A 14,106-nucleotide genomic window follows, 5' to 3' on the forward strand; every position below is an offset into this window, starting at 1 on the left:
CAATTCATAGCTTCATCTATATGCATTCTTAACACTTTTGCAAAGTGCACTCTCTCTATTAGTCTGTCATCCAGTTCTAGATTAATGTCTTCATCCCAAATCATTTTACAAAACTGTATGTAATTTGTTTTCTTTGCATTGAGTGTAAGTTTATTTGCACTGAACCAAGTCTCAATACTTTTTAGGATTTTATCAGTAGTTGACTGTAATGAGTTTTTAAAGTCACTCGCTATCAGACTTGTGTCATCTGCATATAGTACAATTTTGGCTGTATCATATTGTAACTGTAAATCATTGACATTTATGAGAAAGAGTAGTGGCCCTAAAATGCTGCCCTGGGGTACTCCTAAAGGAACTTCTTTTGCTTCTGAAACTAACCTTATTTTTTGATTTTAATTTTCAGTGGTGAGCTGCATTAGCAATTGCTTCATCAGGTATTGCAACCACTTTGCTTGATAGCGGACACACTGCACATTCAGCACTCAAGTTGCCGTTGAACATTCACACAAATCCATATGCAGTGTGCAACATAAAAAAGCAGTTCAGTATGGCTAAAGTTTTGCAAAAATGCAAAATTATTATCTGGTATGAATACACTCTGGCCCACAAGCATTCACTTGATGCCCTCGATAGAATGATGAAAGATTGATGGTACCTTACTGCTGCTGTCTGGTGATTTTACACAAACAATGTCGGTCATTCCATGCGCTACATATGCGGGTGAAATTAACGCATCTATAAAACAATCTTATCTATGGCGAAATGTCAGTACATTACATCTTAACACAAATATACATGTTCAACTGCAAAATGATCCATTGGCACTATCATTCTCTGAACAATTCCACAACATTGGAAATGGAACAATACCATTGTATGGAGACACACAATGCATCAAATTGCCAGACAATTTCTGCAACATGGTAAGTACAAAAGATTTATGAGCTAATTATATTAATCATGCATGGCTTCGTGAATAAGCTATTTTAGCAGCAATAAATATGGATGTTGACGCTATTAATTTCAAAATACAATCATCACTGCCCGGCAGTGAGATAGATATTGTTCAAATCAATCGACACTGTTACCAATCCTGGCAAAGAAGTCAACTATCCTGTTGAATTTTTGATTCGCTGGATTTATCAGGAATGCCATCACATAACTTGTAATTAAAAATTGGCTCACCTATCATTTTGCTTTGGAATTTAAATGCACTTAAGCTCTGCAACAGTACAAGATTAGTCATAAAGAAAATTATGGGCAGTGTTCTTGAAGCTACAATTTTGAATGACAAATATGAAGGTGAAGTTGTTTTCCTACCACGAATCCCAATGATCCCTTCAGACTCACCCATTATATTCAGACGTCTGCAATTTACAATTCACTTGGCATTTGCCATGACTATTAATAAGCCACAAGGTCAAAAAATGTCGATTTGTGGGTTGGATCTAACTGTGTAAATAAATGTAAAGCAGTATGGGAAGTTGTCAAAACTGAAGTAAATTGTTAAAAGTAAATTCCCCTGACATATTAAAAATATTCTTTGGCAACTCAATATTAGAAACCAACGTCATGAAGTTGTAAGCAAGGCAGCAGCACTATTGCCACTATTACAAAATAAAGCAACCAAATGTTCTAAAACCAGACATGTAACTTTTGACAAGTCAAGGAATCAAAATATAAACTAGGCAATTTCTAAACAGGTAATTAGTATCACTTTTCTAATTTTGCGTGCAAGAAATGAGATCACAGTATCATTATCATATATAATAAACAAAATATCAGCTGTCGGAGTTTATTTAGAACACTTAAAAACACCCATAATCAAGCCTGCCTATAAGAAGGTGGTACGTCATCTGGCAGTTACCAATTCATTTCAAATGTCTCAACAAATACTAAAATAACAGACTAATGTTTACACCAGCACATTAACCAATACTTCAAATATAATTACCTTATTTATTCTGGACAATATGGTTTTGGAAATACCCGTCTCTATTGTGAAAGCTTTGCCAGCATTAAAACAGAAGATATGACTGCTTTAATGATAAGTTGTGAAGTTGTGTGATGGTAGTGCATCCACAAAAAACAGTGTTCCATACTGCCCTAATAAGAAATCTACAGGGCTATAGAATAGGGGAGAGTGTTTTCCCCTTGTAACAAATCTGTACGAAAGGGACTTCTGTTCGATAGGAGATTACAATACGTATCCAACACAATTCATTTTTAACTGTGTTTTTCAAAACCTTTCTTCATGTGGGGAGCTTCTTGGAATTCTTTGTTGTGTGGAAACATTTATTTGAAATCTGTGCTATCATTTTTATGTTCTGTTCTATTTTGGCAACCCATTTCTTTAATTCATTTTGACTTTTAAGAACATTAATTATTCTATATAATTCCAACTTTCTCTCACATCAGTAACTAGTATATATTTAAACATTTAACATTATTTAGACACCAAAAATTCATTAAAAATTATTTACAGGAGTATACAATTACTTTATTTGTATAATTTTTGTTTATGGCATAAATATTATTCTCTCAATAAATGCTAAGTCAGGCATGTAGTAAATATCTTTGTTTTACTTTTGTTAGGGGGAATCCCCCACAACTGTCAGCAGTGCAAGACCTTCCACCAACTGATGTGTATCTACCATAACCAGCAGCAGAAACAGAGGCAAACAGAAGATGCACAAGAACCAGGAAATGCACAACTCTCCAGTATTTTTGGTACCCAGCCCCAGTTCCATGACTAACTAGTCCTCCTGTAATCTCTAATTGCAATTTACAACAAAACAGTGATATCAGAACAAAGAGTTTAGGAAAGGACAAAATTTGTATTTTTACCAGAATAGAATTGGTCTAAGAAACGAACTGGACCAGTTGTGAACTTGTATTAATGACAGCGATGCAATAAACAATGTCTATATATTATGTTTTAGTGAAAATCATTTGAAGGTTGTAATGCACCTCTTTCTCCAGGGGTAATATATTAAGCTACAAATTATTATTTGATGTTTGATCTCTTCAAAAGCAGCCTGACAATCTTTGTCCCAATCCCATATGGTGTTTTTCTTAAGCAAATTCCCCAAACATGGTGCATTAAGCATCTGACTAGCACAGAACTTCCTATAAAATCCACACATTCCAAGGAATGACTTCAGCTGTTTCTTATTTCTGGGAGGTGGAAACTCTGCAATAGCTTCAATTTTCTCATCATAGGGCATTATTCCATTATCTGATACAATGTGCCCCAAAAATTTCAATTGTTTTACACCAAATTTATCCTGAAGGAAGTCGTGAAAAAGTTGGGAAGAACACATAGGGTTACTTAAGAGAATTTGTGAGGAGTTTAGGAAAGGAGGCATGTCTCTCAAGCTATCAAAATGTAAATTCACAATAGGGGCACGACCTGTCTTCCATGAAGATGAATGCCTTGCCAATATGCTAGCGATAAGGTTGCACTATCGGTCGGAGGATGGCATTCATATACCGTACAGCCATTATGGTGCTTTCCATGACCACCAGCAGCATAAGTTGCCCCCACATAATGCCACATCAAAACAGCAGGGAATCATTGTACAAAAGGGAACCACTTGTATGAATATCAAGAACTGAGATGGAAACCCAGTTCTAAGCAAATAAGGGAAAGCAGAAAGGTGGAAGGAGTATATAGAGGGTTTATACAAGGGTGATGTACTTGAGGACAATATTATGGAAATGGAAGAGGATGTAGATGAAGATGAAGTGGGAGATATGATACTGTGTGAAGAGTTTGACAGAGCACTGAAAGACCTGAGTCGAAACAAGGCCCCCGGAGTAGACAACATTCCATTAGAACTACTTACAACCTTGGGAGAGCCAGTCATGACAAAACTCTACCATCTGGTGAGCAAGATGTATGAGACAGGCGAAATACCCTCAGACTTCAAGAAGAATATAATAATTCCAATCCCAAAGAAAGCAGGTGTTGAAAGATGTGAAAATTACCGAACTATCAGTTGAATAAGTCACAGCTGCAAAATACTAACACAAATTCTTTACAGACGAATGGAAAAACTGATAGAAGCTGACCTTGGGGAAGATTAGTTTGGATTCCGTAGAAATGTTGGAACACGTGAGGCAATACTGACCCTACGACTTGTCGTAGAAGAAAGATTAAGGAAAGGCACACCTACATTTCCAGCATTTGTACACTTAGAGAAAGCTTTTGATAATGTTGATTGGAATACTCTTTTTCAAATTCTGAAGATGGCAGGGGTAAAATAAAGGGAGCGAAAGTCTATTTACAATTTGTACAGAAACCAGAAGGCAGTTATAAGAGTCGAGGGGCATGAAAGGGAAGCAGTGGTTGGGAAGGGAGTGAGACAGGGTTGTAGCCTCTCCCCAATGTTATTCAATCTGTATATTGAGCAAGCAGTGAAGGAAACAAAAGAAAACTTCGGAGTGGGTACTAAAATCCATGGTGAAGAAATAAAAACTTTGAGGTTCCCCGATGACATTGTAATTCTGTCAGAGACAGCAAAGGACTTAGAAGAGCAGTTGAATGGAATGGACAGTGTCTTGAAAGGAGGACATAAGATGAACATCAACAAAAGCAAAACGAGGATAATAGAATGTAGTCGAATTAAATCAGGTGATGCTGAGGGAATTAGATTAGGAAATGAGACACTTAAAGTAGTGAAGGAGTTTTGCTATTTGTGGAGCAAAATAACTGATGATGGTAGAAGTAGAGAGGATATAAAATGTAGACTGGCAACGGCAAAGAAAGCGTTTCTGAAGAAGAAATATTTGTTAACATTGAGTATAGATTAAAATGTCAGGAAGTCGTTTGTGAAAGTATTTGTATGGAGTGTAGCTGTGTATGGAAATGAAACGTGTACGATAAATAGTTTAGACAAGAAGAGAATAGAAGCTTTCTAAATGTGGTGCTACAGAAGAATGCTGAAGATTAGATGGGTAGATCACGTAACTAATGAGGAGATATTGAATAGAATTGGGGAGAAGAGGATCTTGTGGCACAACTTGACTAGAAGAAGGGATCGGTTGGTAGGACATGTTCTGAGGCATCAAGGGATCACCAATTTAGTATTGGAGGGCAATGTGGAGGATATAAAATCATAGAGGGAGACCAAGAGATGAATACACGAAACAGATTCAGAAGGATGTAGGGTGCAGTAGGTACTGGGAGATGAGAAAGCTTGCACAGGATAGAGTAGCATGGAGAGCTGCATCAAACCAGTCTCAGGAATGAACACCACCACCACCACCACCACAACAACAACAACAACAACAACAACAACAACATCTTGAAAATCATGTGAACAGCCATCTGATGATGAACTTGCCAGTTCAAAGCCAGTAATGGTGCTATTTACCTAAATAAATAGCTGTATTAATAGTGGCTCATTGCTGTTTTCTTCTTTGTTCAAAATGGCTCTGAGCACTATGAGACATAACATCTGAGGTCATCAGTCCCCTAGAACTTAGAACTACTTAAACCTAACTAACCTAAGGACAGCACACACATCCATGCCCGAGGCAGGATTTGAACCTGTGACCGTAGCTGTCGCACAGTTTACAGCCATCATTAGCTTGCTGCTTCAATGAAAGTTGGTCATTTGTGGATAAACCCAAGAATTTACAATCTGTACAGGTAGAATTTCATCAATCACAGTATCTTCTCTGTTTGGACCATTTGGTTTAAAATGAATAATATTAATTTTTTCTTTGTTTACTTTTAGGTTGTCTCTTTCAAAGTGAGCTCTTGCTTTTCAATAAAGTTGTGTGTCACATCAGCTAGGCTGAGCTCACTGTCTGCACAGCAGACACTTGATCTATCTTCTGCCTTCATAGTGATCAACTGCTTATTCTCAAGAGAGATTGGGAAATCATTTACATAGGCTATGAATAGGAGTAGGTCTAAAATGGAGACCTGAGGAACACCAAAATGTACATTTCTTATACTTAACCTTCTCCTCTTCAGGATTTCTCCATTAGAGTATATAATCTCAATGTGCTGCTGTCTGCCCTTTAAATATGTTTCTAGCAATGGCATGAGTTTTGCAGTGGCACCGATCTTTGCAATTTTTGATAAGAGCACATTATGATCACTCTGTCAAAAGTCCTTGAGAGGTACAGGAATACACCTGCTGCTCAGGATTTTTCATTTATTTTTTCAAGTACATAGAGGACAAATTGTACTGCTGCTGATGTGGTACTTTGACCTCTTCTGAAACCGTGTTTGAAATTGCTTAATATGTCAGCATTGTTGTAATGTTCCATTATTTTTTTAATATTATTTTCTCTATCAGATTGCTGAAAGCTGGGATTAGGGCAATAGGTCTGTAGTTCTGTACATGTTTTAAAAGTGTTTTCCTCTAAAAGTTACTCAAATTAAACAGAAGTCTATAATAAAACCATGGATTACACAAGGAATAAGCATTCTAGTGGTTATGATGAAACATCAACAAAGTTAATTAACATATGTTCTTGTGAGTTTAGTACAATTCTAAGTTACTTGTGTAACCAGTCAATTATAACTGGGACATTTCCTGACTGGCTAAAATATGCACATGTTAACCCACTATTCAAGAAAGGGGATAAAGAGATACCATCAAACTACAGAACGATTTCACTTTTGCCAGCATTCTCAAAAAATTTATAAAAAGTAATGTACAGGCAGCTTCTCAACCATCTGACCACAAATAACATATTACCAAGAACACAGTTTGGGTTTCTGAAAGGTTCTGATATTGAGAAGGCAATTTACACCTACAGTGAAAATGTACTTAATTCATTAAATAACAAATTACAAGCAGCAAGTATTTTCTGTGATTTGTCAAAGGCATTTGATTATGTGAACCACAACATCCTTTTAAACAAATTAGAATTTTATGGTGTCATGGGCAGTGCTGCAAAATGGTTCAAGTCATACCTCGCCAACAGGAAACAAAGGGTTTCAGTGCAAGGGACTAGTGAATTAAGTCATCAGTCATCATCAGAATGGGAAGAAATTAATTGTGGTTTCTCACAAGGATCCATCTTTGGGCCATTGCTTTTTCTTGTGTACATTAATGATCTCTCATCAGTTACACTGCCAGAAGCAGTGTTCGTTTTGTTTGCAGATGACACAAGTATTGCAATAAATAGTATGTCGAGTGTATTTCTAGAAAGATCTGCTAATGATATTTTCATGGATATTAATAAATGATTTAAATCCAACTCACTGACATTAAACTTCGAAAAGTCTCACTATATGCAATTCAGAACCTGTAAGAGGTTTCCGCCCAGCATATGCATAAAGTATGAAGAAGAGCAGATAGAAGAAGCTGACAGTCTTAATTAAATTCCTGGGATTACAACTTGATAATAAATTCAGTTGGGAGGAGCATACCACAGAACTGCTGAAACGCCTTAACAAATCTGTATTTGCAATACGAGTGTTGGTTGACAGGCGACATAAAAATGAAAAAGCTTGCATACTTTGCCTACTCTCATTCCATAATGTCATATGGTATAATATTTTGGGGTAACTCTTCAAGTCAAACAAAAGTTTTCACAGTCCAAAAGTGTGTAATAGGTATTACTTGTGGAGTAAATTCACGGACATCCTGTAAACAACTCTTCAAAGAATTGGGTACACTAACTACTGCCTCTCAGTATATTTACTCCTTAATGAAATTTGTCCTAAATAATATATCTCTTTTTCCAACAAACAGCTCAGTTCATACATACAATACCAGGAACAAAAATAATCTGCACAATGACTTAAAAGCACTTACTTTAGTTCAAAAAGGGGTCCACTACTCTGGGACAGTCATCTTCAATAATTTGCCAGTAAACATAAAAAATTTAGTTACAAATAAAGATCACTTTAAAAGGAGCCTGAAAGACTTACTAGTTGCCAATTCCTTCTACTCCATTGATGAATTTTTAAATAGAAACAAATGATGTATTGTATATATTGATACTATTAGCTTGTTGTTGTTGTTGTGGTCTTCAGTCCTGAGACTGGTTTGATGCAGCTCTTCATGCTACTCTACCCTGCACAAGCTTCTTTATCTCCCAGTACCTACTGCAACCTACATCTTTCTGAATCTGTATAGTGTATTCATCTCTTGGTCTCCCTCTATGATTTTTACCCTCCACGCTGCCCTCCAATACTAAATTGGTGATCACTCGATGTCTCAGAACATGTCCTACCAACTGATCCCTTCTTCTAGTCAAGTTGTGCCAGAAGCTCCTCTTCTCCCCAATTCTATTCAATACCTCCTCATTAGTTACGTGATCAACCCATCTAATCTTCAGCATTCTCCTGTAGCACCACATTTAGAAAGCTTCTATTCTCTTCTTGTCTAAACTATTTATCGTACACGTTTCATTTCCATACACGGCTACACTCCATACAAATACTTTCACAAACGACTTCCTGACATTTAAATCTATACTCAATGTTAACAAATATTTCTTCCTCAGAAACGCTTTCCTTGCCATTGCCAGTCTACATTTTATATCCTCTCTACTTCGACCATCATCAGTTATTTTGCTCCCCAAATAGCAAAACTCTTTTACTACCTTAAGTGTTTCATTTCCTAATCTAATTCCCACAGCATCACCCAACTTAATTCGACTACATTCCATTATCCTCATTTTGCTTTTGTTCATGTTCATCTTATACCCTCCTTTCAAGACTGTCCATTCCGTTCAACTGCTTTTCCAAGTCCTTTCCTGTCTCTGACAGAAATACAATGTCATCGGTGAACCTCAAAGTTTTTATTTCTTCTCTGTGGATTTTAATACCTACTCTAAACTTTTCTTTTGTTTCCTTTATTGCTTGCTCAATATACAGATTGAATAACATCAGGGAGAGGCTACAACCCTGTCTCACTCCCTTCCCAATCACTATTTTGCAGCTGTGACTTATTAAACTAATAGTTCAGTAATTTTCACATCTATCAACACCTGCTTTCTTTGGGATTGGAATTATTATATTCTTCTTGAAGTCTGAGGGAATTTTGCCTGTCTCATACATCTTGCTCACGAGATGCTAGAGTTGTGTCAGGACTAGCTCTCCCTCAAAGCTACCCATTCTTCTTCTACTGTATTTCTTTCCCTCATTCCTGTCAATAGCTCCCTAATGCTCTCCCTGAAACTCTGTACAATCTCTGGTTCTTTCAGTTTATGCAGGTCCCATCTCCTTAAATTCCCACCTTTTTGCAGTTTCTTCAGTTTTAATCTACAGTTCATAACCAATAGATTGTGGCCAGAGTCCACATCTGCCCCTGGAAATGTCTTACAATTTAAGACCTGGTTCCTAAATCTCTGTCTTACCATTATATAATCTATCTGATACCTTTTAGTATCTCCAGGCTTCTTCCATGTATACAACCTTCTTTTATGATTCTTAAACCAAGTGTTAGCTATAATTAAATTAAGCTCTGTGCAAAATTCTACCAGGCGGCTTCCTCTTTCATTTCTTAGCCCCCATCCATATTCACCTACTATGTTTCCTTCTCTCCCTTTTCCTACTGATGAATTAAATTCACCCATGACTATTAAATTTTTGTCTCCCTTCATTACCTGAATAATTTCTTTTATCTGCAGAGCTAGTTGGCATATAAATTTCTACTACTGTAGTAGGCTTGGGCTTCGTGTCTATCTTGGCCACAATAATGCGTACACTATGCTGTTTTTGTAGTAGCTTACCTGTACACCTATTTTTTTATTCATTATTAAACCTACTCCTGCATTACCCCTGTTTGATTTTGTATTTATAAGCCTGTATTCACCTGGCCAGAAGTTTTGTTCCTCCTGCCACAGAACTTTACCAGTTCCCACTATATCTAACTTTAACCTATCCATTTCCCTTTTTAAATTTTCTAACCTACCTGCTCGATTAAGGGATCTGACATTCCACGCTCTGATCCATAGAACGCCAGTTTTCTTTCTCCTGATAACAACGTCCTCTTGAGTAGTCCCCGCCCGGAGATCCGAATGGGGGACTATTTTACCTCCGGAATATTTTACTCAAGAGGACGCCATCATCATTTAATCATACACTAAAGCTGCATGCCCTCGGGTAAAATTAGGGCTGTAGTTTCCCCTTGCTTTCAGCCATTTGCAGTACCAGAACAGCCAGGCCATTTTGGTTAGTGTTACAAGGCCATATCAGTCAATCACCCAGACTGTTGCCCCTGCAACTACTGAAAAGGCTGCTGCCCCTCTTCAGGAACCACACGTTTGTCTGGCCTCTCAACAGATACCCCTTCGTTGTGGTTGTCTATCTGTATCGTTGAGTCACGCAAGCCTCCCTACCAATGGCAAGGTCCATGGTTATAGGTGGCGGAGGGGGGGGACTATTAGCTTCAAATAAATAAATAAATAAAAAATTGTCATGTTCCACACCCATGTGGATCTCCTCAGCATGGATCTATGGAACGAAAAACTAATCTAATCTAATCTAATCTATCTAAACATGCTTTATTTCCCCCTTTTTGCATGTTGGTGTAACTACAGCTAGTTTCAATTTGTCAGTGAATACACTGTCTATGAGAACACAGTTTATTAGATGAATTAGTGGTTTCATTAGTTCATGTTTGCATTTCTTCAATAGATATGGAGAAACTTCACCCAATCCTGCTCATTTTTTGTTTCTTAGGCTATCAATATGCTGCAGAATGTCATGTGCTACTGTGTGTAGTGTACTGCAATTCTGTTTGTTACTGGACTCAAATGTGTGCTGTTTTTGTCCTGTTTCATAGAGGCATCATTTTTGACAGTATCTATGAAGTAATTATTAAAAAATGTTGCTAACTTGTCTTGAGTGAATTTTGCTTCTGATTTTAAGCTGAAAATTTCATTGACAGATCAACAATTCTGTCTTCTTAATATAGCATACCATCTCAGCACAGAAGCTGGATAATTTATAACATAATATGAAAATATCAATGATTAGATTAGCTGGTGTTGAACCACAGACTACACAACACATCCTCAGTCATACATGACTCCAGCAAGTCAACTAGAAGCATAGTTTGACGCTATTTACCCCGCACCCAGTCCTTGGGCATGCCAGCTTCTATTGCAGATGAATATTTCCCTGTATACTTCTCAAGCTGTGTCATATTCTGTGTTCATATTATTTCATGCCGATAACAACAGTCTCACAACTACAAACCAAAATTAAACCATCAGTGCTTTTTTTCTGTTTTCTGTCATTCCCTAGTTGCTTCAAACTTCATGGAGGCATGTTCCGCTTATGCAACTAATTGAATGCAGTTTGTTTATTGCCATATGCATTTCACTTCTTTTATTTGTAAAGCATCTTCAGTGGTGATTTCCAGTGCTGTTAGCCCATGTGTTTGGTCCCAGAGATGTGTTCATTGGTCTTCATGCTCCAGCTGGTCGATTTTTGTTGTTCTTTTGCCGACATTTATTTTCACACATCACTTGCGTCACTTACACTTTATATTTTGTTTTCAGCATGTGTACGTTTATGGTGATTTCATCTGAAATTTCCACAACTTTGCAGTTATAACAAGAGTCATTGTTATTATTATTATTTCTTTCCCTTTACTACCATTACTTCCAATAATCAAATGACTGTATTTAGTCCAACTGCAAATTTTACAAGTTACATTTACCATTCAGTGGCATATTTCAAGTCATGGGGCTTGTGACAATGCTTGATTCCAGAATGAGATTTTCACTCTGCAGCAGAGTGTGAGCTGTTGTGAAACTTCCTGGCAGATTAAAACTGTGTGCCGGACTGAGACTCGGACTTGCACCGGAGTTCGAGTCTCTGTCTGGCAGACAGTTTTAATCTTCCATTAAGTTCTACAATGCTTGATTAGTTGTACAAACAATCAATAAATAAATAAAATTTTATATTAGGGAGGAGATGAATAAATTCACAATGTATATTCATAAAGCATTATTTATTCAGAAATTAATTCTTTTACATTTTACATATATTTTGACCCTAGAAGATGCAAAAAATCAAATATTTGCTAATATCTCACCGGGTTACTTCAACAACAAATGTTCTGATTTGCATAGGTTTAAGAGAGATATTAGGAATATCGTTAGGGACCTCCCAGCTGTCCGTACTAATGCCTGATGTGTCTGTCCAGTTGAGCCTGCCATATTCCCCAAGCCACTGGTTTGCAGCCAGCGTTGTTTCACGTATGGACTTCACAACAAATGGTGTAAACAGCTCCTGATATTCAAGAAGACTGTATTACATTCATGTTTAGTAAAGCAATGCATTGAAAAATTTTGCTAATTAATATAATTATTTTAATATTTCCAAAATGAAAGTAAAAAATTAATGCTAATAATATTTTTATTTCAGAAGAGCATGATATCAGGTTAAGAAGCATAAATTTAAAAATGTAGTTGAACGCTGAGTTTTGTAACTTTATGAAATTCCTTCATCTGGATAATGGAAGGGGGTTATGTATACACATGAATGCTGAAGGAAAGCAAGAGATAAATCCAAATCTTAATGAGAAGAGACACTACATACAGGCCTCTTGATATTAGCCTCCTCATGCAACTGTATTTTATTTCACCGTCTCTCTCTTCCCTTACTTATGCTTGTGCCTCTTCTTGCTTCTTTTCTCTTATATTCCTGTCTTTTTTTGCATTTGTTTTTTTTCTCTTTTTCTTCCCATTTCTCAAATATTTGTTTCCTTTGAATTTATTTTTCTTATACCTCATATATTTCAGATCCAGAATCTAGAATGGCTTTCTGTTTCCTTCAGCAACTGTTTTGAAATAGTCTGCACCTTGATATGGGATTTTATGATACTTAGAAAAATTTATGATTCAACTGCATTTTTATTACATACTTATCTACATTCATCTGTTAGAATTGCACCAATTAAAACAATTTACAAGTAAATTATGAACACAGCATTTCAAGAACTATGTTAGCACTGGAACTTGAGATGCAAAATTAATTTATGTAAAATTTTATCTCCATACAGTCACACTTCACTAGATGATATTAAGTACACATACTGCCAATGTTATGCAAATCCAGGTAAAATGTCACTTGGCAATGTTAAAATCCTACCAGTGTATGTATGCTGGACATAATTACATTAACCTGTTTTGAACTTTTATGAGGTGTTGATGCTAATGCACCATCATTTAATAGCAATATAAGATATGTTTCTCAAAATCATGTGCATCAAGTAATCTGGCATGAAAGTGGTGTCTATGTATAATCACAAAAAGACTGAATGAAGGGAATACACCCTAATGGTGAACATAATGAAGGAGTCTTGTCGAACACAGTTTGTCACTTGTTAGACTATACTACATTTTCTGAAGAATTTCATTTTCAGAATAAGTTTATTCCTGAATTTTCCACATTAAAAGAAATATTATAATGTCATTAGTCTAATGTTATAATTTCTGAATTTCAGATTTCATGATGATCTATGAATTGTCTGAAGTGTCATAATACACACTGTGCCTATGGAAATGACAGACAAGGTGAACATTCATATTATTAGTAAAAAAATTATCAAACATCATCTCCACAAAATATGCAGTGTAATAGTTAAAATAAAATGTGTCTGATAACATTTTCCACTTGTCCATGATCCAGCAGGTGTAGAAATAATAGAGCCCTGAATAGCATAAATGGGAGCCAGAACATAATTTATTGCATTTCAAATCAAAAAATAGGTAATAAAATATTTCACTTGTTGCCACTAGTCAGCATGGTGTATATTAACAATGAAAAAGTATGCTTTAGTCTGATTACAAAATAAAAGGTGACAAAGCCTTAATGGAGTGCTGTGATGTACTCATTTATATCAAGAGAAATTATTGAGTATGTGGATCCTCTTCATACATAGCCTCATTTTACTAGAGGATAAAATTAGAGATAACATAGGCTGAAAATTATGCAGGTATGTTGGAAGGCAGGAAAGAAGAGAAATACAAACAGAGGCCTTCTCAGATATTGCAAATGTGAAGCTGAATGGAAGATTGGGAGTATCAGGTATTGTTGATACCTTAAAATCATCTCATAGCAGTAACAAAGGTAATAAACAACTCTGTTTTTACATGTTGTATAAAATGTGATTT

The 14,106-nt window shown here is 36.3% G+C and overlaps 1 protein-coding gene across 3 annotated transcripts in view; it reads right to left on the reverse strand.

Moving 5' to 3' along the window:
• Positions 1-11,920: 11,920 nt before the first annotated feature.
• LOC126284807 (lysosomal alpha-mannosidase-like) overlaps positions 11,921-14,106 on the reverse strand; it is a 261,589-nt gene continuing 259,403 nt past the window's right edge. For all 3 annotated transcript variants that reach the window (XM_049983989.1, XM_049983999.1, XM_049984008.1), the window contains one exon: positions 11,921-12,220. In XM_049983989.1, the coding sequence (XP_049839946.1) occupies positions 12,020-12,220 (201 nt within the window). In that variant the 3' untranslated portion in view covers positions 11,921-12,019. The remainder of the gene's footprint in view (positions 12,221-14,106) is intronic.

Source organism: Schistocerca gregaria, chromosome 1, assembly GCF_023897955.1.
Source record: "Schistocerca gregaria isolate iqSchGreg1 chromosome 1, iqSchGreg1.2, whole genome shotgun sequence".
Taxonomy (NCBI): domain Eukaryota; kingdom Metazoa; phylum Arthropoda; class Insecta; order Orthoptera; family Acrididae; genus Schistocerca; species Schistocerca gregaria.